At 44.9% G+C, this 27,908-nt stretch overlaps 2 protein-coding genes across 2 annotated transcripts in view; both read left to right on the top strand.

The window, feature by feature from the left end:
* LOC143942156 (uncharacterized) overlaps window positions 1–27,908 on the top strand; it is a 1,285,630-nt gene that overhangs the window by 762,072 nt on the left and 495,650 nt on the right. The window lies entirely within an intron of this gene.
* The window catches only part of LOC143942636 (NACHT, LRR and PYD domains-containing protein 12-like), a 146,592-nt gene that overhangs the window by 30,282 nt on the left and 88,402 nt on the right, over window positions 1–27,908 (top strand). Inside the window, exon 3 of the mRNA XM_077464000.1 lies at window positions 14,598–14,758. Coding sequence (XP_077320126.1) covers window positions 14,598–14,758 — 161 coding nt within the window. The remainder of the gene's footprint in view (window positions 1–14,597; window positions 14,759–27,908) is intronic.

Here is a 27,908-nt window from a genome sequence, read left to right as displayed (position 1 = left end):
AGCGGCAGCACCCGACAGCTGATGGAAACATCAGCTGCGGTGCCGACATCGAGGGACTGCAGGACACGTAAGTGTCAATTTATTAAAAGCCAGTAGCTGCAGTATGTGTAGCTGCTGGCTTTTATTTATTTTTTCCCAAAACACCACTTTAACTAGTTGCTGACCGCCGGCTGTCAAATGACGGCCAGGTGGCGCACCTATTGTGGCGGGAGGCCGTCATATGACGGCCTCCCGTTTAATCAGGGAATGCACGCGATTGTGCGCGCGCATCCCTGTTTCTTTGGTGGCGGCGTGTCACGGAGACACTGCTCGCCACCGAAGGGGGTGAACAGCCATTGGTTATGGCTGTTTACCACGTGATCAGCCGTGATGAAGTCACGGCCGATCACAGATGGTCACACCCCAACTGTGCACGGTGCATGCGCGTGCACGTCGGTGGCGACATGTTCCCCGAGAACACTGCTCGTCACCAACGCTGGTAAACAGCCATTGGCTGGCTGTTTACCCACGTGATCGGCCGTGATCCTTTCACAGCCGATCACTAAAATGTAAACAAACCGCGGTAACGAGATGTTACCGGGTTCTCCTCCTCACACACCGATCGTGTGTGAGGAGGAGATTGTGGTAACATCTCGTTACCGCCTACAGTACACATCAAGCACACTGATTGCCCCCCCAATAAAGAGGACCTGTCACCACCCCTCATAGTACCTGTCACAGTCCATCAGAGTATTTGAGTACCTGTCACAGCCCATCAGAGTACCCGAGTACCTGTCCCAGCCCATCAGAGTACCCGAGTACCTGTCCCAGCCCATCAGAGTACCCGAGTACCTGTCCCAGCCCATCAGAGTACCCAAGTACCTGTCCCAGTCCATCTGAGTACCCGCCACAGTCCATCAGAGTACCCGTTACAGTCCATCAGAGTACCTGAGTACCTGTCCCAGCCCATCAGAGTACCCGAGTACCTGTCCCAGCCCATCAGAGTACCCAAGTACCTGTCCCAGTCCATCTGAGTACCCGCCACAGTCCATCAGAGTACCCGTTACAGTCCATCAGAGTACCTGAGTACCTGTCCCAGTCCATCAGAGTACCCGAGTACCAGTCACAGTCCATCAGAGTACCCGAGTACTTGTCCCAGTCCATCTTAGTACCCGAATACCCGTCACAGTCCATCAGAGTATCCAAGCCTGGCAGAAGAGGACACTGATGTGCACAGTGTCAGTGCCTGACTGGAGAGTTGAAAGGGACACATTGACAGAAGGCAGACACTGACTGATGTGGAGACAGATATGGTAATAAGAAGGGGGACAGCCAAAAGCCACCGAGAAGGGCTGAAGGTGGCTGAAAGCCGCCGAGTGTCAGGGCTGGCTTAGCCCTTCTTCCTCTGGGCTGGCCGCTCAGCTGTCGGCTAATTACCAGCTCTCTTCTCTTTCCACAGTTACCAGCTGTTCCTGATGATGCTCATCTGACCTGCCTATTTAAAGCCTTCCTGCTCACTTTTTCATTTGCCTTCGCATTGGTCACATCACAGGGAACCATCTCCTGCTGTTTGTTTCAAGACTGGCTTCCCTGACTTCCGGTCTGGCTGATTACCAGATCTGGTTGATGAACTTTGGACTGGCTGACTACCCAATCTGGCTACTGGACTCTGTTTCATGGTTTCTGATAGTACGCGAAGGCCATGAATTCAGAAGATACAATCAATCCACTTGTTGGTAATATTTTTTCCAGATTGGATGAGCAAGATCACCGCATGTGTCAGTTTGCCTTGGCGTTACAAACGCTCCTGAATCGCATGGCTCACCTGGAATCCCCCACGGTGGCTGCTCCGGTACAACCTGAGTCGCAGGCCATCCCTGCTGCTGCGCCAGTCTCTGTGCAGGCATCTGCCTCGAGTATTACCTCTATAAGAGGTATGTCTGGTTCTGCTCCGCTTCCCCAGCGATTTGGGGGCGATCCAGTTCAATGCAGAGGGTTTCTCAATCAGGTTGAGATATACTTCGAAATGCTGCCCCAGGCATTTCCCACGGACAGAAGCAAAGTAGGTTTTGTGATATCTTTGCTTTCTGAGAGAGCTTTGGCCTGGGCTAACCCTCTATGGGAGACGCAAAAACCTGTTGTCTTGAGTTACCCTCAGTTTGTGGCCTCCTTTAAAGGGTTTTTGACGTTCCTGCATGCTCCGCTTCTGCTGCCAAGTGCCTCATGTCCATCAAACAGAGTACGAGAACTGTTACCGACTACGCCATTGAATTCCGTACTCTGGCAGCAGAGGTTGCTTGGAACAATGAGGCCCTCGTGGCTGCTTTTTCTCATGGTCTCTCGGATTCCATCAAGGATGAGATAGCAGCCCGAGATGTACCCACTGAGCTGGAGAGCTTGATCTCGTTTGCCATCCTCATTGACTCCAGACTCAGAGAAAGACTTTCTGTTAAATAGCGCTTGCGGAAGCCTCCTGTACGTTTGCCTCCGAGCTTTGTAGTCCCACCCATGCCTCCCTCACCTCCCATGCCTCCTGGTACCGAGTTGGTCAGTGACGATGAACCCATGCACCTGGGCTTCATGTGTCTCTCTGCGGATGAGAGAGCCTTTAGGAGGAGGGAGAGATTGTGCCTTTATTGTGGCCAGGCAGGTCACTTTTTGAAGTCTTGTCCTACCCATCCAGGGAATGCCCGAACCTTGAGGTTCCGTAATGGACAGAGCTTAGGTGGCGTTGTTTCGTCCCCAGTTATCCAGAAGGATAAGCCCCTGGTTTTGGTCACCCTTTCTTGGGCTGAGTCGTCCATCGAGATACAGGCTCTAATTGACTCTTGGGCTGCAGGCCTGTTCATTGATGCTGCATTTGTTTTGCAGTACTCGATTCTGCTGCAGCTGCGTGACACTCCACTTGCCATTGATGCTCTTGACAGGAGACCTTTACAGCCTGCCCATGTGACTCATGAGACGGTTCCGTTGTCCATGGCCATAGGGGCTCTTCACCATGAGATAATCCAAGTTATTTCCTCACCCAGATTTCCGCTGGTTATTGGTTATCCTTGGTTACAGAGGCACAACCCCTCTTTTTTGATTGGCTCCGTGCTGAGGTTCTTTCCTGGTCACCACAATGCAGTGAGACATGCTTCCTGAAGGTATCCAAGGTCCTGTGCACCGCTTCACTCCCCTCCTTGCCGGAGGAACACCGTGATTTTGGTGATGTCTTTGATAAAGGTCAAGCTGGTAGGTCACACCGGCCTTATGATTGCGCAATTGACCTTCAACCTGGTGCCATACCTCCTCGTGGCCAGGTTTACCCTTTGTCGGTCTTGGAGGATAAGGCCATGGAGGAGTATGTTGCTGACGCACTTTCTCAAGGTTTCATCCACAAGTCCTCGTCTCCTGCTGGTGCTGGTTTCTTCTTTGTAAAAAAGAAGAGCAGTGAACTGAGACCTTTTATAGATTATAGGGGTCTCAATCGTGTCACGATTAAGAATGCCTACCCGATTCCATTGATTACAGAGTTATTTGAACGCCTCAAGGGAGCAACGGTTTTCACAAAGCTTGACCTGAGAGGGGCATACAATCTAGTGTGCATTAAGGTGGGTGGCGACTGGAAAACTGCGTTTAATACCGGAACAGGCCATTATGAATACCTGGTAATGCCTTTACTCAAATTTTTAACTTTTACCTACAGGAAAGCCTATAATAAGTCTTACCTGTAGGTAAAAAAATATCTCCTAAACCTGTACTGTAGTGGCAGTGGCCGGCCGGCCGGAATGAAATCTCCCACGCGCATGCGCGGGAGTGACGATATCGCACCGCCGGAGCCGCGATACCTGGAAGAAACGCCGTGGGAGATGACGTGGATCGGGCCAGATGTCGGGGCCTCGTTCTAAGGTAAGTATTTCATAATGTGGTGCATACTAGCTCATTATGCCTTTTGCTTTGCAGGTTTAAAAAAAAAAAAAATTGCGGGTTTACTACCACTTTAATGATGTCCTCCGAGATTTGTTGCAATTGTGTGTGGTGGTTTATCTCGATGATATCCTCATATTTTCCAAGTCCCTGGAGAGCCACCACACAGATGTCTGTCGTGTACTTCAGAAACTAAGAGAGAACAATCTCTATTGTAAACTGGAGAAGTGCGAGTTCCATCGTGAACAGGTTACATTCCTGGGCTATAAACTGTCGGCAGTCCTACAGTGGCCTCGACCCGTGGGTTTACGTCCTCTGCAGTGTTTCCTGGGCTTTGCCAACTACTATCAGAAGTTTATTCGTAACTTCTCGTCTCTGGTCAAGCCTCTGACTGATATGACCAGAAAGGTCGGTAACCCATAGAGTTGGTCTTCAGAGTCCGTTATGGCCTTTGAGACTCTCAAGGCTGCCCTTGTTTCTGCTCCTGTGTTGGCACATCCTGATCCTACATTGCCTTTTATCCTAGAAGTTGATGCTTTTGAGATGGGAGTTGGCACCCTTCTGTCTCAACGTCCTAACTCTGAGAGCGCTATGTATTCGTGTGGCTACTTTTCCAAGAAATTATCACCTGCTTAGTGCAATTATGAGATTGGTGACAGAGAGCTGTTGGTGATCATCTTAGCCCTGAAAGAATGGAGACATCTCTTTGAAGGTACCACTGTGCCGTTCTTGTTCTTACTGACCATAAGAATCTTACATTCTTGTCTGAGGCTAAGTGACTCTCTCCCAGAAGGACGTGATGGGCTCTTTTCTACTAAGAATGTAAGGGCTGATGCCTTGTCACGACAATTTTCCTCCACTTCCAAGTCGAAGTCGGTTCCGGTTCCTATGATTCCTCCTGATTGTATCTTGGCTACGGTTCGCACCAGTCTTACATCTTTGGCTGCCAAAATTCTTGCTGCTCAGGTCCATGCTCCTCCTGATAAACCTTGTGACCGCTGCTTTGTCCCAGAGAGTCTCCATACTGCAGTGCTCCAGACTTACCATTCTCCCAAGGCAGCTGGCCATCCTGGGAAGAATCAACTCATTTGGGCCATCTCCCAACAATTCTGGTGGCCTAGTCTATGGGCTGATGTTACTGCCTTCGTAGCTGCCTGTCCCGTGTGTGCTCAGAGTAAAGCCGCGTACACACGGGCGGACTGTCTGTCCAACTTAGTCCGCCGAAACACATTTCAGCAGACAGTCCGCTCGTGTGTGGGCTTCAGCGGACTTTTTCAGCGTGCAGTCTGGCGGACTAAGTATTTCGGAATTTCCGTAATATTGTCCGTCCAACTTTGGTTTCAGCGGACAGTCCGCTCGTGAGTATGCTAGTTGGACGGACTAAGTATGGCGCATGCTCAGAAAGGATTTACACGGCGGAAGGTTGCATTGCTGTGTATTGGACGTCCTATTTCTAGTCCCGTCGTACGTGCTGTACACGTCATCGCGCAAGCTTTCAACGGACTATTTGTTCATCGTGTGTGGTCAAGTCCGTTCATTCGAAAGTAGGACGGACTGTCCGTCGGATTGTCTGACGGACTTAGTTAGCCAGACAGTCCGCCCGTGTGTACGCGGCTTAGGACTCCATGACACCTTCCAGTGGGCCTCCTACAACCCATACCTAATGGAGAGAGGCCCTGGACTCACCTGTCTATGGAATTCATTGTGGAATTGCCCAACTCCCAAGGCAACACTGTTATCCTTATGATGGTTGACCGGTTCTCAAAGATGTATCATTGTATTCCACTTAAGAAGTTGCCCACCTCTAAGGAACTGGCTTCCATTTTTGCTCGGGAGATCTTTCGCTTACATGGGCTACCCAAGGTGATTGTCTCGGATAGGGGCAGGCAGTTTGTCTCCCGGTTCTGGCGAGCCTTTTGTGCACAGTTGGGAATCCAGCTTGCGTTCTCTTCTGCGTATCACCCGCAGTCTAATGGGGCCGCAGAACGAGCCAATAAGTCCTTGGAGCAATTCCTACGTTGCTATATTTCTGACCATCATAACAACTGCTCTGACCTATTATCTTGGGCAGAGTTTTCTCACCACAGTGCCTTGAACTCTACCTCCCGATTGTCTCCATTTATTGCGAATTATGGTTTTCAACCTTCCATGTTGCCTGACTCGTTTGTTCCGCAGAGTATTCCTCTATTAGAGGAGCATCTCTGTGGTCTTCGTTCCACTTGGGTACAAGTCCAGGAGGCTTTGCGTAATGCTAATGATAGGTACAAACTCCATGCTGACCGCAGACACCTGCCTGCGCCTTCCTACCAGGTTGGGGACAGGGTCTGGCTGTCATCTCGCAACCTCCGGCTTTGTGTTCCCTCACTGAAGTTTGCACCTCAGTTTATTGGGCCTTTCCGAATCCTTTGCATGATTAACCCAGTAGCTTACGCATTGGACCTTCCTCCTAGTATGCGCATCTCTAATATGTTTCATGTCTCCTTATTGAAACCATTGGTCTGTACCCGATTTACCACCTCGGTGCCACGTCCACACCCTATTCTGGTTGAGAACCATGAGGAGTATGAGGTACAATCCATTGTTGACTCCCGTAGGTTCCGTGGGCGCCTACAGTACCTGGTGCATTGGAAGGGGTACAGTCCGGAAGAACGCTCCTGAGTTTCATCCTCTGATGTACATGCCCCTCTTCTCCTCCGCGAGTTCCATAGACGGTTTCCTCTTAATCCCGGTGGCCCTCCGAGGGAAAGGGGTCATTGGGGGGGGGTACTGTCAGGGCTGGCTTAGCCCTTCCTCCTCTGGGCTGGCCACACAGCTGTCAGCTAATTGCCAGCTCTCTTCTCTTTCCACAGTTACCAGCTGTTCCCGATGATGCTCGTCTGACCTGCCTATTTAAAGCCTTCCTGCTCACTTTTTCATTTGCCTTTGCGTTGGTCACATCACAGCGAACCATCTCCTGCTGTTTGTTTCAAGACTGGCTTGCTGACATCCCATCTGGCTTCTTATCCTGCTTGCGGTTGCTCTCCTTGGATCCCTGACTTCCGGCCTGTCTGATTACCCGATCTGGTTAATGAGCTTTGGACTGGCTGACTACCCGATCTGGCTACTGAACTCTGGCTATGATTGACTATGCTTTTTTCTATTTACCTTTTATTGGTTTCTGACATCGAGAGCCGCTGAGAAGGGCCGAAGGCGGGCAAAAGCCGTCAAGAACAGCCGAAGGTGGCCAAAAGCCGCCGAGAAGGGCTGAAGGCAGCTTAAAGCCGCCCAGAGGCTCCAAAATAGTGAAGAATTGCCGTATAACACGCACCCGCTAAAAGTGTTTGTTATACACCGATTAATACGGTAATAACTTCAAGTGTGACAATCTTCTATACTGAGCGTGCCTCTACACCCACGTGGGGTGAATCTGAGGGCAAATATCCCCAGCAGGGTCACTATGAATGACTACAACTGAAGAGTGCAATATCTGGTGCAGCTGTGCAGAGAAACCAATCAGCTTTCTTTGTCAAAGCTTAACTGAACAAGCTGATGTTAGAAGCTGATTGGCTATCATGCACACCAGATTCTGAGTGCTCCAGTTTTAGTAGGACCCCTTTCACACTGCGGGGGGCTTTTCAGGCATCTTAGCGCTAAAAACAGCACCTGTAAAGCACCTGAAAAGTGCCTCATAAGCCACCCCAGTGTGAAAACCTGTTTGCTCTCACACTAGGGTAGTGCCCTTGCAGGATGGGAAAAAAGTCCCCCAAGCAGCATCTTTAGGGCCCTGTCCATTGAAATGGGTGTCGCTTTCAAAGCGCTTTGAAAGCAGAATTAAGCAGGCACTTTTAACACTTTTTTTAACCCATTCGGGGGGGGGGCTAAGCCCACGTACACACGGTCGGAGATTTTGCCAACCAAATCCGTCGGATTTTGTCTGTCGGATTTAGTCCGACGGATTGTGTCCGAAACTGTTGCATACACACGGTTGGGACAAGTTGTCTGATTTAGTGGTTGCCAAGAACACGGTGACGTAATTTCGTTACGATGGGACTACATTCAGGCTAGTAGCCAATAGCTTTGATGTAGGAATTTGATCTGAGCATGCGTGGCACTTGGTCCGATCAAAATTCGCTACACATGATCGGATTAGGTCCGACCGGCCCAGTTGGTCGGGAAATATTTCCAACATGTTGGAAAATTGGGTCCGACGGAGATTCGGACGGAATCAGTCCGATGCATACCACACACAGTCAGATTATCTGACGACACGGTCCGATAAGACGCATTCCGACGGATTCTCCGACCGTGTGTACGTGGCATAAGAGTGCCCCGATAGTGGCACCTAAGTGCTGCTATAACAGGTAAATCTCTGCTAAAACTAGCAATGCTTTACCACCAATGCCTGCGCCACCCCAGTGTGAAAGTGGTCTAAATATCCCTCTAAAGGCTCAACTTAGCTATAACTGAGAACCTTATCCTTGTGTTAGCACTTTGTGAATTGAGTTTAATGCATGATAAAATCCTGACAGAGGATATAACCCTCTCCCTCTATAAAAAATAGGGTTATATTTTAACTCTTGCTATGAGGCCTTCATGGAAAGTAATATTGGAGATTAAATTATCATTGAAACTTTTATATACCATATTTTTCAGCAAATACCGGGCACCTTAATTTTAAGAGGGAAGTTTCAATGAGAAAAAATAATTTTAAATAAAGAACTTCAAAGCAAAATAGGGGTCAGTGCCCATCAATACAGCCTTATCAGTGCTCATCTACAGCCTCACCATTGCCCATTAATGCAGCCTGATCAGTGCCAATTAACTACTTGCCAACCAGCCGTCGTTGTTATATGGCAGGGATATGCAATTAGCGGACATCCAGCTTTTGCTAAACTACAAGTCCCATCATGCCTCTGCCCCTGGGTGTCATGCTTGTGGCTGTCAGAATCTTGCTATGCCTTATGGGACTTGTAGTTCTGCAACAGCTGGAGGTCCGCTAATTGCATATCCCTGTTATATGTTCACAGGCTGGCTCCCCTGCGTGAATCGCCATAGCTGTATGGTCGGCACTTTGAGGATTATAGGGGCCGTGCACGCCCACCATGTGATGTTGGTGCCAATGTGCGTGGCCAGGTGGCCACAATGTCCGGCTAGTGACCAGAGAGAGACACAACAGGGATCTGTCAATGTAAATAGACAGATCCTCATTCTTTCAGGAAAGTAGTGAGAGATCTGCTGTTTCTAGTAATCAGGAGCAGCGATCTCTCTCCTCCTCCAGTCACTACACTCCCCCCACAGTTAGAAACACCTCCCAGGGAACACTTAACCCCTTCCCTGCTAGTGACATATACAGTAATCAGTGGCTATTTTTAGCTCTGATCACTGTATAAATATCAGTGGTCCCAAAAAAGTGTTATAAAAAAAAGTGTTAAAAGTGTCCAATCTGTCCACCGCAATGTCGCAGTCCCAACCGCCATTACTAGAAAAAAATAATAATAATAAAAAAATGACATAAATCTATTCCCTATTTTGTAGATGCTATAACTTTTGCACAAAACAATCAATATCCACTGCAATTTTTTACCAAAAAATATGTAGAAGAATGAGAATACATATTGGCCTAAAGTGGTGAAGACTTTTTTTAAATTTTTTGGATATATATTATAGCAAAAAGTAAAAATGTTTTTTTTTTTTTTTCAAATTTGTTGGCATTTTTTTGTTTATAGCACAAAGAATAAAAACTGCAGAGGTGATAAAATACCACCAAAATAAAGTTCTATTTGTGGGGAAAAAAAAGGACGTCAATTTTGTTTTGGTACAGCGTCACACAACTGCGCAATTGTCAGTTAAAGCGACACAGTGCTCCCTGGAAGCAAGCTACAAAGTTCTCATGCATTGGTACTTAGTGCCCGATAGAATTGCTAAATTTTTACCCTCTTACTCCTCAAACTGTTTCCGTGGCTGTGATGAGAGGGGTACGCACTTGCATATTTGGTGGACCTGCCCAGTGGTTCAACGCTTCTGGACTGAAATTTTTCTGATTTTATCCACTCTGATCAACAAAACATTAGACCCTGACCCGGCTTTGGCCCTCCTCAATTTTTACCCAAATCTGTACACCAAGGCGCAGATGCGTCTCGCTCTGCAGGTCACCACGGCAGCCAAACAAACAATAGCTAAAGCCTGGAAAAGTTCCACCCTGCGCCTGACTGAAGTTAAGAATAGGGTTACGCAGGCGATGATACACAGCAGAATCGAAGCGACTGTTCGAAACACTGTCCCCCAACATTTTAAAATCTGGCAACCATGGGTTGACTATTACCTACCTCCACACTTTGATCACCATCTATTAGAACCTTAGTAACAAACATCCCTCGGTCAACAGTCGACTGCTGGCCTTCGGATGTTTAGCGGTAGCTGACCGACCACTTCTCTTGTCTCTCTACTTTCTCCTTTTCTCGCTTAAAAATCCTTTTGCTATTACTCCCCTATTCCCCTCCCTTTCTTTCCCTCTTTTTCTTATCTTTTTCTTACCTGGTTTTCCCTCCCTTTCCCTTTCTTCTCCTTCTACTTTTCTTGCCTTGTACTTTAACATCTGCCCTCTAAATGTACCCAATCCCTATATACGCTCACCCTAGTGGTGACTTTGGGTAGCACTAGTTATGGTTTGCATGTTCTGCAGCTTTTAGTATACACAGAACTAGATATTCTGCACTTTTCTATGTGATAGTGTCCTAGCCTCAACGTACACTACACACATCTGTTCATACGTTCTAATGTCTAGGCCTAATACAAGTTAGGTTTCAGGTTGATCCATATCGCACTGTTAATTCGTCAACTTTATTGTAACCTGACATGGTCTAGAGTACATTTTGTTATTACTTTTCGCATTGTGTACAAGACAAAATGCTGTTTCCTATACACTGTATGTTTCCTCTGTTAATAAAAAACTTTTTGATCTGAAAAGTGACACAGTGCTGTAGTGCAAAAAACGGCCTGGTCATAAAGGGGGCAAATCTTTCAGGCCTTAAAGTGGTGTTGCACAGAAAAAAAAATTCATTGAAATTCCTAAAAAAAATAAAAAAAATACATTTGGAATTTTTTTTTAACTTGCCTCTACATTCCTGTTGCTAGGGTGTCCCTCGTAGTCTGCCTCCTTCAGTGCCTTGGCTGGCGACATCCCTTCCCCTCAGCGCAGGAAGGGCTCAGCTCTGCCCCCTCCCTCCTGTCAGTCAACTGGGACACATGACAGGTCCCAGATGACTGCGCGGCCAATCACGGCGCGTGGTGCCGCTCGCGCATGCGCAGTGGGTGCCCGGCTCCATTCCCCTGCATCGCTGATCCATGGGACAGGTAAGTGTCCGATTATTAAAAGTCAGCAGCTGCAGTATTTGTAGCTGCTGACTTTTATTTTTTTAAGGGGAACTCCTCTTTTAAGTGGTTAATGCATCCCCCCAATGCCCATCAATGCAGCCTGATCAGCACCCATCCTCAGCCTCTCCATTGTAGCCTGATCAGTGCCCATCAATGAAGCCTGATCAGTGCCCATCTGCAGCCTCTCCATTGTAGCCTGGTCATTGGCCATCTGCAGTCTCACATCAGATTACACAGAGCGGGATCTCCCATTTATACTCAACGGCCTCTGTAATGTAATAAGTCCTGCCTTCTGGACCGGCTCCTATGATAGACAGAACACTGGTCTAATGCTAGGATGTCTATCATAGCAGCCAGTCTAGGAGGTGGGACTTCGTATTACAGAGGTCGCAGAGTAAACAGGAAATCCCCGCTCTGTGTAATCTGGCGGCGCTCGTACCCCCTTTCCTTCCATGGCAGCCCAAAGAAGATATTGGCACACATTATTTGCACCCGATTTTCAGGGGGAAAAAGTGCGTGTTATGCCTCGTACACACGATCAAACAGTTTGGTGGACTCAAGGGCCTCTTCCCGACAACCCTGGCCATTGGTTGTCAGGGTCTGCGGGTGGGGGGCTTATCGTAATCCAGGAGCCCCCTTTAATAAGGGGGCCCCGGATACCGGCCCCCCACCCTATGTGAATGAGTACGGGGTACCATGTACCGCTACCCATTCACCTGTGAAAAAAATGTAAAAAAAAAAAAACACAACACACAAGGGTTAAAATAGTTTATTGCACAGCTCCGGGGGTCTTCTTCTGTCTTTCGGGGGTCTTCTCGCCAGAATCCTCCGCTATCTTCTGCTAGCTCTTTTACCAGCGGAGGAGCACGGCTTTCTTCTTCGCCGCCGCCCTCTTCTTCCAACTTCGGGGGTCTTGTCCCCCTCTTCAAGGGTCTTGTCCCCCTCTTCGGTTCTTCTTGCCGGGCCACCGCGCCTTCTTCTAGCTGTTTTACAAGCGCTCTTTTACAAGCTTCTGTCGCTGCTGTCGCTGTCGCCGTCTTCTGTTATTCTCTTCTGGAGATGTTGCCTCATCGCTGCCTCCGGTCACAATGGCGACTTATATAGGGACATCACCGGATGATGTCCCCGCCCATTATGATATCACAGTCCCAGAGGATGCTAGGACTGTGACATCATAATGGGCGGGGACATCATCCGCTCGCCCGTCCCCACCCCCTTTCCTGGCCAGCCGGGTAGCGTGCTCGGATAAGGATCTGATATGGACCTAGGGGGGGACCCCACACCGATTTTTCGGTGCAGGGGTTCCCCTTTAAGTTCATACCAGGTGACGGGGCCAGCGACGCCTCCTTCCTGGAGACGCGTGTGTGGGCGAGTCCGTTCATTTCAAAAGTACGGCGGGTAGTCCGGCGGACTTAGTACGCCATATTAGTCCACTGAAAAAGTGCTGTGTGTGGGCAACTAGCTCGTTCGGAAAGTCCGGCGTACAATCCGGCGGAAAGTCCGCCAGACTAAGTCCGCCGGATAGTCTGCTACGTGTGTATGCGACATTATACACCGATAAATACGGTATAGCTATAATTCCAGACATGTTCAATCGTATATGAATGTGCAACTTTTTATAAAATAATCCCTGGTGATCATGTCATGACAGTCCTTGTTGAGGGATTTCCTCTTATAAGGTGACACCACCCTGTTCCTGTCTCTTCATTGTCATCCTGTGTTGTCACAGATTTATAAAAGATGAAAACACAATTTTATGAAAATAAAATGACGGTTGTTTATGACACACATTGCTTAGCAAACTAAACTCAATCCAATAATATATTAGATCTATCCAAAACTCTATTTAATAAATTGGTGACCAGAATGAGGAGTCATTGACCCATTTTTCATAAGATATTAAAGAGGAAGTAAACCCTGATGGGTTTACTTCCTCTTTTTTTCCCTGCAAAGGTAAAGCATAATGGACTACTATGCATCGCATAGTAGCTCATTATGTGTCACTTACCTGACACAGGAGCCAGCGAAGTCGCCGCTGATCCCTGTAGTCCGCCGCATCCATGTTGCTTGTGGCGTCTCGCAGCTCCGACGAATCACAGCGGCGCAACCGCGATGACGTCACTCCCGCGCATGCGCACGGGAGTCACGCCTCGCAGCTCCGCTGCTGTCATACGGCGAAGCCGCGATGACGTCACTCCCGCGCATGCGCACGGGAGTCGACAAATTTGGCAAATCCATTCTTGGATTTGCCGCATTTAGTGCGCATGCGCGCCGCTGTCTACGGCGCATGCGCCGTAGACAGCGGTGCCCATTTTCGGGCAAATATCTCCTAAACCATATAGGTTTAGGAGATATTACTTGGACCTACAGGTAAGCCTTAATCTAGGCTTACCTATAGGTCCAAGTTGTTTGGAAGGGTTTACTTCCTCTTTAAATGGAGCATCATAACATAGTACAGCAAATCATCATATACTTTAAAATAGAATACACAGCTAATAAAATATATCTTTATATTCATCTGAGAAATCAACCTTAAAACCCCATTCCAGCACTCCCGAATCCCCTTCATCCCCTTTGGATATAATTTTTTCATTGTAAGAATCATTTATACATCCATTTATTCCCGGGCTCTATGTTCTGGTCCTCTTCTGTCCTCAGCAGTGGGCAGGTACTGAATGATGCAGAATACTCCCTTCAGTATTCTCCTGTAAGTCCAAAGGGGTCTGAGGTCACTCCCCAGGGGGGCCGATCCTTGACACCCGGAGCTCATAGAAAATGGGATGAATGACACTGGGCATCATTCTAACTGGGAGAGGGGCACCATCTAGTGGTAAAAAGGAGATACTGCAGGGGAGTATTTGAAATAAATTATTATTATTATTATTATATAGGATTTATATAGTGCCAACAGTTTGTGCAGTGCTTTACAACATGAGGGCAGACAGTACAGTTACAATACAATTCAATACAGGAAGAGTCAGAGGGCCTTGCATGTTAGAGCTTACACTCTAGGAATATATATATATATATATATATATATATATATATATATATATATATATATATATATATATATATATATATTATTTATTTTTTTACTTTACTTTTTTATTGATCTGTAGTTAGGCTTTAAATAGTTAAAGCTCAAAGTTCTCAGTGAAGATGTATAGCTCATTAGCTTGGATGTGAAAAAATAATTCCCCAATTGCAGAGCAATTAATGTATTGATCCTCATAGTGATTCTCACCTCCAGTGCTCCTTTTCTCAATTGCAGAGATATACAGTGAGATAAAATTCATGCTGGATATTAATTTGCATCATTTATAAAACAGAAAATGTATTTCTGTGTTTTCTAGAGGACATCGGGGGGTTCCACCGTCAGCTGTCATCATATGATGATCCATCACTGAGGAGGATATATGAGTATTATATAGATGATCTGATCTACATCCTGGAGAACATGGATCCTCATACTGTCCTGGTAGAACTAAAATCTCAGAAAGTCTTAAAAACAAAGGTAAGAAAAATATATTTATAAATTACCTACAGCAATATATGTATAAGTAAAGGGGAACTCTGATTCATAGTTTTTAAATATAGAGTCCTATATAATTGTACACCATATCACTCCATACTGAACATTTAAGTCCTCCCAATAAACATGACCATATCAAAACTTCATTACATCCCACAAAAAATATTGAAACCATTTACACAACTGCTCCCACCAGAATAAAGGGGGCTTTCTCCCCCCCAGAATGGAATAATGCACTAAGGGGTTGATTTACTAAAGGCAAATAGACTGTACACTTTGGAAATACAGTTGCACTCATTTCCCCAGAGCTTAGCAAATGCGGTTTCATTTTGCAAAGAATACCCAATCAGATGCAAAGAAAAACATTATTATAAACATTATTCTTACACATGATTGGAAGATGGAAATCAGCAGAACTACACCACATTCACTAAGCTCTGGGGAAAATACGTTCTTCTGTACTTTCAAAGTGCACAATCTCTTTGCCTTAAGTAAATCCACCCCAATTTCCTTTAAAGTTGCTTCTATCAATGTATCTAATGTATCAATGTATCTACCGTATATACTCGAGTATAGGCCGACCCGAATATAAGCCGAGGCCCCCAATTTACCCCCAAAAAACTGGAAAACTTATTGACTCGTGTATAAGCCGAGGGTGAGACATGGCTGTCCATCCCTGTGTGTGTGTCCGTCCATCCCTGTGTGTCCATCCATCCCTGTGTGTGTGTCCGTCCATCCATCCCTGTGTGTGTATCCATCCATCCATCCATCCCTGTGTGTGTGTGTGTGTGTGTGTGTATTCATCCATCCATCCATCCCTGTGTGTGTGTGTGTGTGTGTGTGTGTGTGTGTGTGTATCCATCCATCCATCCATCCCTGTGTGTGTGTGTGTGTATCCATCCATCCATCCATCCCTGTGTGTGTGTGTGTGTGTGTGTGTGTGTGTGTCCGTGCAGCCTTGTGTGTGTGTGTGTGTGTGTGTGTGTGTGTGTCCGTGCAGCCTTGTGTGTGTGTCCAGCCTACCTGTGTCCCAAGCCTCCGTCCCGAGCCGCCGTCGTCCCGAGCCTCCTCCGACCCGTGCCGTGCCTCCTCCGTCCCGTGCCTCCTCCGTCCCGTGCCGTGCCTCCTCCGTCCCGTGCCTCCTCCGTCCCGTGCCGTGCCTCCTCCTTCCCGTGCCTCCTCCGTCCCGTGCCGTGCCTCCTCCGTCCCGTGCCTCCTCCGTCCCGTGCCGTGCCGATGGATCGCCGCTCTTCTCGGCGGCCATTCTACAATTCAAAATTCCGCCTCCGCCTGTGATAGGCGGAACACTCAATTTCCCAGCAGCCTGTGTTCCGCCTATCACGGACATCCTCTCATACTCGTCCGTAGTATGAGAATGAGCGGATGTCCGTGATAGGTGGAACACTGACTGCTGGGAAATTCAGTGTTCCGCCTATCACAGGCGGAGGCGGAGAAGGAGGCGCGGCTTTTAAATTTTAATGTCCGCCGTCTGTCTGCTCGATACGCTGATCGAGCAGTCAGACAGCGGTGACTCGAGTATAAGCCGAGGGGGCACTTTCAGCCTCAAAAAAGAGGCTGAAAATCTCGGCTTATACTCGAGTATATACGGTAATTGTATCTACAGTATATTATAATCCTCTTCTTTTATATCCTTTCATTGCTAAAAATACTCTTCACATCACAGTAGCAAATTAATGTTCTCATAATACAAATCAGAGATTTCTTACTCCTAATAAAGTGTGATGTTCCTTGAATGACTTTGAATTTAGACAGTGTGTTGTATGTAAGTGTATGTGTGCTATGAGATGGCTTACTGTGTTGTATATAGTGTTATAATAAGGCTTCAGAAACATGAATGAGGGGTGAGTGTGTAATCAGTGGCGGCTGGTGAAGTTTTAGGATGGGGGGGCGCAAGACCCCACCCATCCATGGTTGGCCCCTCCCACTTCTCATAAGCCACACCCAGAATTTGTAGAATGATATTGGCGTGTATCCAGAATTTCATTGTCCTGCAAATACAGTAGCTGTGTACATAGACATACTGTACTAACATTATCTATGTATCCAGAAATACAGGGTTATGTACAGGCATACCTGTGTGAACATTGCAGTCTGTGCCCCCAGATAAGGATCGCAGACATCAGACTGAAGTGAAATGCGTTATTCATGTCGGTGCGCACAGCCTGACCTCCTCACACTCCGTAGTTCCTCTCCCAGAAGACTCGGCACACACACCACTTTCCAAGTCATTTAATTATTTAGCGCGACACACAGCCAAACAAACCAGCGGCTTCAGCTGACCAAACATTTCCAAGTATAAGAGAGCGAATCTTCATTACAAAGAGGAAGCAACTCAACAATGCCAAAGAAATCAAGATATACTTTTCTGGAGAAAACAAAAACAAACAAAAAAACAATCAAAAGCTATCATAAAGCAAGAGGACATCCAGCATCATCTAGCTCTTTTCTCCCCAGCCTGACTTTACCTTGCCCGCCCCTGTCATTCATTGAAATTCATTTTTTTCCTATCATGGATTCTCAGCATCACATGCAGGCGTTACCATAAGGTGGTCTGCATGTCTGAATGCCCATCTAGAACATTCAGTGCCACACACTGACATCCACCCATGAAGGCTCTTTTAGATCTGTAGAACTCCTCCCAAGAGTGAGCCCACCAATTGCATCAGCGCTGAGGGCTTTTGAGTGAAGTACGAATGTGAAAAGGCAGGGCACTGCCCCCCCCCCAGCCATGATCAGCCAGCATTGCATAGAAAGCACAGAGACCCAGTGATCACGTTACCAGGTCTAAAATAAAAGCATTAAAATGAAAATGTAAAAGGTTTGATTTAAAAAAAAAAAAAAGATTTTATTTTGGTTTGGAATGGCAGCCCACTGCAGGGAAATAAAGGTTCTGGTTATGGGCCACCTAGACTTTCTGGGCTCAGGTGCCTCCGCTGCGCCCTGTATAGCCTCACCCTAGCTTGCAGGCAATGAGAGTGAGATTATGTAATTACAGAAACAAATTCCCAGGAATAGAAGGAATCCATCCCTCCAATGCAAATATGACAGGTAAACTGGGTACACCCAGCGACAAGGGGGGGACAGGAAATGAAAGATCGATGAATAATCACCTTGGGGTGATAAAGGATTTCAGGTGCCAATGAGTCACAACCGGGAGAACCGGAAAATCTCAGAAAACCAAAAAGGAGGAAAAAATAAATAAAAATGTAGATTGCAGATTATATTGATTTTTCTGCCATTGGATCACATTTTTGTACCAATTTTTGCTGTATGTATGCAAATATGATTGACGCTATCCAGACTCTTGCTGGAGACATGGCTGTAGTAGCAGATTATTATAATACAGGATTTATATAGCACTGACAGTTTACGCAGTGCTTTACAACATGAGAGCAGACAGTACAATCCCAATTGTCAGCTCCCTGCAAGTTAGGAGGGCAGAGGATATATATATATATATATATATATATATATATATATATATATATATATATACATATATATATATAGATAGAGATATATATCTATATATAAAAAAATTTAAATTAAAAAATATAATATAATAAAAAAAATTATATATATATATATATATATATATATATATATATATATATATATATATATATATTTTTTTTTTATTTATTTAAAAATATATTTTTTTTAATTGTAAATATACATAAAATATATAGGGAAAGCGCATCCCAGACAGATCTTATTTAGAAAATAAAAGCCACTCCTTTCATCTGACATGTGCCAACAATATTCAGACTGATGTAAGAGGCCGCTTGCCTAGGATGCAATTATTTTATCAGGACAAGGATGCATACAAATAAGCGCTGCCTCTTTAAAGAGTATTGTATGTTTGCAGATTAAAGGCAACATGGAACATTTCTTGAGAAAAGGTTTTTGTGGCCGATAGTAATGCAATTTGAACACGAACACGAACACACACACACACACACACACGTCTGTGTGTGATATATATATATATATATATATATATATATATATATATATATATATATATATATATATATATATATATATATGTTTGGGGGTTCAAAGTAATTTTCTAGCAAAAATTGGTTTTTGACTTGTAAGCAGCAAGTGTCAGAAAAAGGTTTGGTCTTCACACACATTATATTTACACAGTACAAACTCTGTACAATGTCATGATCCATAACATCTATAGCACAACGCATACACAAAATAGAAATTAAATCCCTTATGCGGAAATTTTCACAGGAACAAAATGCAGTAATTAACAGTCTGGACCTATTTGCAAATGAACTTGGTTTCCATCTACTGGCACAAAATGGCTAGTTGGCCTTTAAATGTAGCCTACATATACAGGTATTTATGTATTGTGCTATGATGTTGTTTTCTGTATTTCAGAGTACAGATGTCTACCCCTGACCAATTTTTCTCTGCTTTGGAGGCTGACACTTCTCAGCTCTGTACTTGGGTAGGAGAACTCTTCCTGGAGCTGCACAATGGGACTTACACAACACAGGCACAGGCATACCATTACTGCATGTTATTTTATATATCAAACGTTATGTTGTACACACACACACCTTACCTGACTGTGTGCTCTCCGCAGCCGCTCCTCTCCTCTTACTTCCTGTTTCCTCTCTCAGGTGAGATGGGAGAGAGAAGACAGGAAGTGACATCTGACTCAACTCAGATGTCAATCAAACTGCCCGCCCGGCCGTAGTAACACATACTACAGCGCCGGGCGGAAGCTACTCAGCGCTTCAGAAAGCGCCCTGAGGCGGGCTAAACGCCCGCAAATGAAGCGCCACGCCTGCAATCTCATGATTGCATTGGCGTGGCGTTTCCCGGCGTACACTGTGACCACCGCTCGAGCACTTCCTTAAAGAACTTTTTTTTTTTTTTAAAGGGGCAGTTTTAAAACTTTTTTTTTTTTTTTACATTTTTTTTTTTTTTTTTGTGACCACACAGGGGGGGCGGCGCCCGGGCGCCCCCTATGGACGGGCCGCCACTGTGTGTAATCATTATGACTTCACCATCGTTTTCTATGATATGGCACCATATAGTCTTCACAATCATGGAATATTTTTACATTTTACACAAATATTTAAATGCCCATTTGGACTACAATATACTGTATGAGGTCCAGTAATATAGTTACATAGTAGGTGAGGTTGAAAAAAGACACAAGTCCATCAAGTCCAACCTATGTGTGTGATTATATGTCAGTATTACATTGTATATCCCTGTATGTTGTGGTCGTTCAGGTGCTTATCTAATAGTTTCTTGAAACTATCGATGCCCCCCGCTGAGACCACCGCCTGTGGAAGGGAATTTCACATCCTTGCCTCTCTTACAGTAAAGAACCCTCTACTTACTAAGTATAAGTATAAATGGTTTTCAATTTTTTTTATAAATAAATATGTGAAAAGTGTGGTGTGCATTTGTATTTAGCCTCCTTTACTCTGATACCCCTAACTAAAATCTAGTGGAACCAACTGCCTTCAGAAGTCACCTAAGTAGTAAATAGAGTCTACCTGTGTGTAATTTAGTCACAGTAGAAATACAGCTGTTCTGTGAAGCCCTCAGAGGTTTGTTATAGAACCTTAGTGAAAAAACAGCACCATGAAAGCCAAAGAACACACCAGACAGGTCAGGGATAAAGTTGTGGAGAAGTATAAAGTAAGGTTAGGTTATAAAAAATATCCCAAGCGTTGAACATCTCATGGAGCTCTGTTCAATCCATCATCTGAAAATGGAAAGAGTATGGGCACAACCGCAAACCTACCAAGACATGGCCGTCCACCTAAACTGACCAGCCGGGCAAGGAGAGCATTCATAAGAGAAGCAGCCATAGTAACTCTGGAGGAGCTGCAGAGATCCACAGCTCAGGTGGGAGAATCTGTCCACAGGACAACTATTAGTCGTGCTCTCTACAAATCTGCCCTTTATGGAAGAGTGACAAGAAGAAAGACATTGGAGAAAGAAAGCCATAATAAGTCCCATTTTCAGTTTGCAAGAAGCCATGAGGGGGACACAGCAATCATGTGGAAGAAGGTGCTCTGGTCAGATGAGGCCAAAATTGATTTTTTTGGCCTAAGATCAAAACGCTATGTGTGGCAGAAAACGAACACTGCAAATCATCCTGAACACAACATCCCCACCGTGAAACATGGTGGTGGCAACATCATGTTGTGCTGATGCTTTTCCTTAGCAGGGACAGGGAAGCTGGTCAGAGTTGATGGGAAGATGGATGGAACCAAATACAGGGCAATCTTAGAAGAAAACCTGTTAGTCTCCAAAAGACTTGAGACCGGGGCGGAGGTTCACCTTCCAGCAGGTCACCGACCCGAAAAATACAGCCAGAGCTACAATAGAATGGTTTAGATCAAAGCATATCCATGTGTTAGAATGGCCCAGTCACAGTCCAGACCTAAATCACATTAAGAATCTGTGGAAAGACTGGAAAATTGTTGTTCACAGACGCTCTCCATTCAATCTGACAGCTTTTTTTGTTTTTTATTTTATTTTATAAGAACATTTGAGCTGTGTCAACATAACACCAGCCCACATAGTGGCCACACAGGGCCAAAAAAATACAATATTATAGCAAACTAACATAGTCCAACTGACTAACAAAAAACGTCCAACATTAACCCCCCCTTCCCCCTTCCCCCTTTGTCACAGCTCCACCAAGGCTTCCATGGTATCCCCCTTATATCTGGTTATATAATACAAAGCATTACATTTAGTCGCAACATGTATGCATTAGCAATGGAACAGCAACTGCTACTATCTCAATTTCTAAGGTACTGACTTCCAAGGTAAGTGGTTGTTTTAGATCCTGAGTGAACCCATCTCCAGGAATGGAGCAAATCCTGCCATTTCTATATTTAGGTGTTATATCCACTAATTTAGCCTACTGTGTCAGTAGAATTATACCATGCCTGCCACACTTTAGGAAACTTCTTCCCACATCCCCTGGCTATATAGGTATATTATAATAAGGCATCATGGAATTCACCAAGCCCTTCCAGAATACCATGTCAGGAACCCTCGGCTTCTTCCAATTTAGAGTCCTAGAGGGCGCTACCTCATCCACTAGGCCCAATAGACAGACCCTCACAATCATAGGTATTGGTATTACCAAAAGATCCGATGTACAGGATGTGACCTCGGACCAAAACTGCTGGATTTGTGGACACTTCCAGAAAATATGATCTGCATTGGCAGGCGAAAAGGAGCATCTCCAGCACTTAGCTGAGCCAGAGTGAAAAATCTTGGCCAACCTAGCTGGGGTAAAGTAGCTCCCATGAGTGTCCGCAGGTAGGGGCAAGGGGGGTCAAGGTCCCCCCTGGAATCAGGGATCGGATCGGCACCTTCAGCACAGTGGTGTCACTATGGGGGTGCAATCAACCAGCAGGATAACACCATCAAGGTGTTGTCAAGCCCCCCATCAGTGTAGCATGACTGCGGGCTCTTTTTCCTGCTCAGTCTAACTTGGCAGCGCTGTGTCAGGAGAAAGGTGAGCTGCGGGCTGTCAGAGGTTTCACCCACTCGCCCCCCTTTTCTTCTGTCAGGGAGAAGAGACTGCGGCTCTCAGGTTCCCCACCCAGCTTCCTGCTTTCTCCGTTCCTTCCCCATTGGCCATAACTGAGGGCCAATCAAAGGAGACTAGGAGAGGAGAGTATCATGGGACATGTAGTCTCGAAGATTGGCGGCTCCACATGAAGGTGGTTACAGCTTGATCGAGAGAGATTGAAACACTGCAGCTTGGAAAAAAGCTGAGGGAGTGAGTGCTACAAGACAAAGAAAGAGGAGTGTGCTGGGCAGAAGCCAGAGAGAGAGCACCATGCTGTCCAGTGCCATCAGAGAGATCCATCCTACCCAGTGCCACCAGAGAGAGCCACGCTACCCAGTGCCACCAGAGAGAGCCACACTACCCAGTGCCCCCAGAGAGAGCCATGCTGCCCAGTGCCACCAGAGAGAGCCACGCTACCCAGCACCACCAGAGAGAGCCATGCTGCCCAGCAGCCTGGAAAAAAGCTGAGGGAGTAAGTGCTACAGGACAAAGAAAGAGGCATATGCTGGGCAGAAGCCAGAGAGAGAGCACCACTCTGCCCAGCACCACCAGAGAGAGCCACGCTATCCAGCGCCACCAGAGAGAGCCACGCTACCCAGCGCCACCAGAGAGCCACGCTGCCCAGCACCACCAGAGAGAGAGAGGCTGAGCCACTGCCAGGGTACAGACATGCTACACTACTGACTAGAATTGCCCTGGGTAACCCAGAGTGAGCGATGGTCCAGCAGGAGGGATCACTGCTGTAGTTTCACTGGGTCTGGTAAGAGGGTCTGTCAGCCATTATCCATTACTTATCCTAGGGACTGTACTACACCTGCTTTCTCTGACCAGGACAATGTGATAAGGACATTGTCAAAAAGGGGTGGCACATGGGTGACCCTAAAATGATGCCCTCCTGATAAAAGTTCTGTGGACACCCATGGTAGCCCCTATGTAAAAACTTGAATTGAAACAATTTATCCCTGGCCGATACAAGGTGTTTAAAGTGTTGTGTCCACGTGTCATTCCAGTCCTCTCCCTGTATGCTTCCCACTTTCCTGGCACCTGATTAAGGCCTGTGGTTTCTTTTTAAAGAATTCTTTATATGTCACAGATGGGGGTTCGGTAAGCTCCTCATCTAGTAATAAACTCTCCAAGTCAGAGGGCAGGGATTCCACTTTTACACCTCTAAACTGCATTTGAAAGGTATGACATCATTTAACAAAAAAATGTTAGGTAGGTCATACCTGGTTTTTAGTTGTGCAAAAGTGAACAGATCCCCATAACAGGTTATATCCTTAAGCCCTTGTACACATGGTCGGACATTCCGACAACAAAATCCGTTGGATTTCTTCCGACGGATTTTGTCCGAAACTGGTGTTGCATACACACGGTCGGACAAAGTTGTCGGAAAATCCGATCATTCAGAACGCGGTGATGTTCGTTCTTAAGGATGGGACTATGTTCAGACTGGTAGCCAATAGCTTTGGTGTAGGAATTTGATCTGAGCATGCGTGGTACTTTGTCCGATCAGAATTCTCTACAAATGATTGGATAAAGTCCAATCGGATCATGTTGTCGGAAAATTTTATAGCCCAGCTCTAAAACTTTGTCGGTCGGATATTCCAACGGAAAACAGTCCGATGGAGCCCACACACGGTCGGATTATCCGACAACACGGTCCAATCAGAAATTTTCCGTCGGAATGTGTGTATATAACAATTAACAAACAAAAGCAAATTATCGTAAAGTTAATCATTAATATTATAAAATACATCATATATTTGGAAAAAAGAGAAAAAGAGAGGTCAGCTCACTCCAGATTCGAAAGGATGGATTGCAGACAAAAGGACCCCTATATATATTCATGGACTAAAGGCTTGTTACTTTTATCCATACGGATCGGATAAGCTGTATGCTATAGTGATTGCTGCTTTTTTGCTTATAGATACAATGTGCTGCAACTTACCCTTGCTGATTTGATTGTATTGGGCGTATCAACTTGGCTCCACTGCCTATATTCAATTTAATTTGATGCAATCCTATGGCCTTTATCTGTTACATCCGGATAATCTCATACCAATAAGTTTTTTTTTTGGTACTTTTTTTTTTCTGCTAACCTAATATACTAAGGATTCCCCCCCTCCTTTACTAGGGTCGTCTGGTCAATCCCCCATGTCTGCCCTTTACGGGGAATATATATAGGGGTCCTTTTGTCTGCAATCCATCCTTTCGAATCCGGGGTGAGCTGACCTCTCTTTTTCTCTTTTTCCCAAATATATGATGTATTTTATAATGTTAATGATTAACTTTACGATAATTTGCTTTTGTTTGTTAATTGTTATATATCATCTATTATGTTCTGTATAGATATCCTCCTGAAGAAGCGGTTTGTCCCCCGAAACTAGTAGAGGAGACCCCTGTGCGCCATTAGTTCGAACTCCCTTTTGTGGAGAATTCGTCAAGGACGCTCTTATTGTGATGTGTATTTATTTGTATTTTAAATGGGTGATATTTGTCATTTTCCTTTTTTTTCTATATGTTTATTAAACAAGATGAAATTTTAAATGTTATTGTTTTGCTTTCCTTACTATTAAAGTACCGATATAGTCCAATTCTCACCACTCTTGGTTTGAGACTGCTTAGAGGGCTAGCATGAGCAACTTTCCCTAGCACTCCCATACCAACCCTTTCTTCATATTATGACTTGTGGATGATGGTACTTATTTGCTATGTATGCCAATCAGAGGCGATACTCTTAATCTGTGAATTCCTTGTAATAGGAATAAGTGATAAAAAAATGTATTTTTGGGGAAAAAAGTGTCAAAGTAAAATAAATTAAGTAAAATGAGCAATAAAAAAATAAAAAATGTAAAGTGCCCCTGTCCCCGTGTGCTCGCATGCAGAAGCGAACGCATATGTAAGTCCCGCCCACATATGAAAATGGTGTTCAAACCACACATGTGAGGTATCGCTGCGAACGTTAGAGCGAGAGCAATAATTTTGGCCCTAAACCTCCTCTGTAGCTCGAAATATGTAACCAGTAAAATTTTTTAAAACATCGCCTATTTACTCGGCGGAACTTCATCTTTTTATGCAAAAACATTGGGCTAACTTTACTGTTTTGTTTTTTTTTTTAAAGAAAAATTGCTCTGCAAATACTGTGTGAGATAAAAAGTTGCAACGACCACCATTGTATTCTCTAGGGTCTTTGCTAAAAAAATATATAATTATTTTGGGTTCTATGTAATTTTCTAGCAAATAAATGATGATTTGTACATGTAGGAGAGAAATGTCAGAATTGTCCTGGGTGCTCCAGAACGCCTGATGGCGCTCCCTGCATGTTGGGCCTCTGTATGTGGCCAGGCTGTGTAAAAGTCTCACACATGTGGTATCGCGGTACTCGGGAGTAATAGCAGAATGTGTTTTGGGGTGTAATTTGTGGTATGCATATGCTGTGTGTGAGAAATAAACTGATAATATGACAATTTTGTGAAAAAAAAGGAAAAATAAAAATCTTGATTTTGCAAAGAATTGTGGGAAAAAATAACTTCAAAAAACTCATCATGTCTCTTACTAAATACCTTGGAATGTCTTCTTTCCAAAAATGGGTCATTTTGGGGGGTATTTGTACTTTTCTGGCATGTTAGGGTCTCAAGAAATGAGTACTTCAGGTGTAATCAATTTTCAGATATTGTCACCATAGCTTGTAGACTCTACAACTTTCACAAAGACCAAATAATATCCACCAATTTGTACTTATTTTTACCAAAGATATGTAGTAGTATAAATTTTGGCTAAAATTTATGAAGAAAAAATACTAATCTGTTCAATTTTATAACAGAAACAAAAATTAATTTTATTACAGAATTTTCAGTCTTTTTTCTTTTATAGCACAAAAAATAAAAAACCCAGCGGTGATTAAATACCACCAAAAGAAAGCTCTATTTGTGTGAAGAAAAGACAAAAAAATCATATAGGTACAGTGTTGCATGACTGAGTAATTGTCATTCAAAATGTGAGAGCACTGAAAGCTTAAAATTGGTCTGGTTATTAAGGGGGTTTATGTACCCAGTGGTCAAGTGGTTAAAGTAGGAGTTCGGTACCCACAATGGCTCATGTCTCAGGAAATATAAAATGACAGGGAGAAGTTTCATTTTAAGAAAACTATACCTGCCTATCAAGGATAAGGGTAGCCTTGTCCAAGCCTGGACTTTCTGCTTGATGAGTGTCAAGAGAGGATATAAATTAAGGGGCATATAATCATGAACATTTGCTGTAATTTTCACCCCCAAGTATTTAAAAGAGAATACCCATTGTAGCGGGAGGTCTATTTCCCCTATCCATAGCCTTGAATGCATCCCACACTATAGGCGGACCTGCTGATTCAGCATTAGAAGTCCAGTATGATCTATTTTATTCCTCTAGTTGGGCAGACACCTGCTCATTTTGTAACCAGCTGGGTGACATCTTCCCCCTTTTGCCCCCGTTGGAAAGGTCAGGGTAAGAGATGGAGGGTTATGGTCAGATAAACCCCCTGCCAAATATTCTGTTTTGATCAGGAACAGCAACAAAAGCCCATTGCCAAAAGCTATATCTATCCTGGCCGAGGATCTATGGGCTGCGGATACGTGGGAGAAGCTCTCATAGACCCGCTACATTTGTCCAGTTGACCAAATCAGAGTTACCCATTCTGTTCGGATTGGAAGAGTCCAATTCCGCGTCTAACACAGCATTAAAATCACCCATCAAGACAATAGGAAGGTTAGAAAATTGGGGCACTTTAGCCAGTAGATCATAAAGTATCCGGACCTGATAGGGAGGAGGCAAATAAACATTAACCAATAATAATTTGTGATAACAAACATCCAGAACCACCGCCATGTATCGACCCCCTGGGTCCGAGATCACCTGGTGGATTGTGCACAAGGTAGCCTTGCTAATTAGAATGGAGACACCCCTAGCAAATGTTGAATAAGTAGAGTGCAGGGCTCTCTGGATCCATGGCCTACACAAAGCTAGGATATGATTGCCATCCAGGTGAGTCTCCTGCAGAAAAATGATATGCAGCTTGGTCTGTTTTAAATATTGAAAAATAAAAGCCCTTTTGTATTTGTTATGCAAGCCTCTGATATTCCAGGACAGAAATGTAACCTTATCAGCCATGACTGCTATAACCCATTAATGCATGCCATCAAGATAATAACAATAGATTTATGGCTAAGGTACATTGGAGAAATGACAAACAAAATTGTCCCCACATACCCAATTATATTATATACCAGATACCCAAGTAAACTAAAAAGAAAACATCCGTTATGTAGTTTAGTCCCAAAAACCAACAAAAAAACAACGGTGAGGTCCATCAGAAGCAAACAAAAGTTTGTGAGCTCCATTGGTGGTTCTGCAGTTCCTCTGGACACTCCATTTAAAAGGGTCATGGAGCAAAAGAAACAAAGTAAGGTGTAATGAAAAGAAAGTAGGAAACAATATTGGGACTATAGGACCCTCCAGTGGTGTGTGATGTTATGTTCCCAGTATGCAGGACAGCATAGT

Source organism: Lithobates pipiens, unplaced genomic scaffold, assembly GCF_037356315.1.
Source record: "Lithobates pipiens isolate NorthernLeopardFrog02 unplaced genomic scaffold, aLitPip1_a1.2 Scaffold_30, whole genome shotgun sequence".
Classification (NCBI taxonomy): Eukaryota; Metazoa; Chordata; class Amphibia; order Anura; family Ranidae; genus Lithobates; species Lithobates pipiens.
Note: the sequence above shows the minus strand (reverse complement) of the source record. Positions and strands in the feature narration are given on the sequence as shown.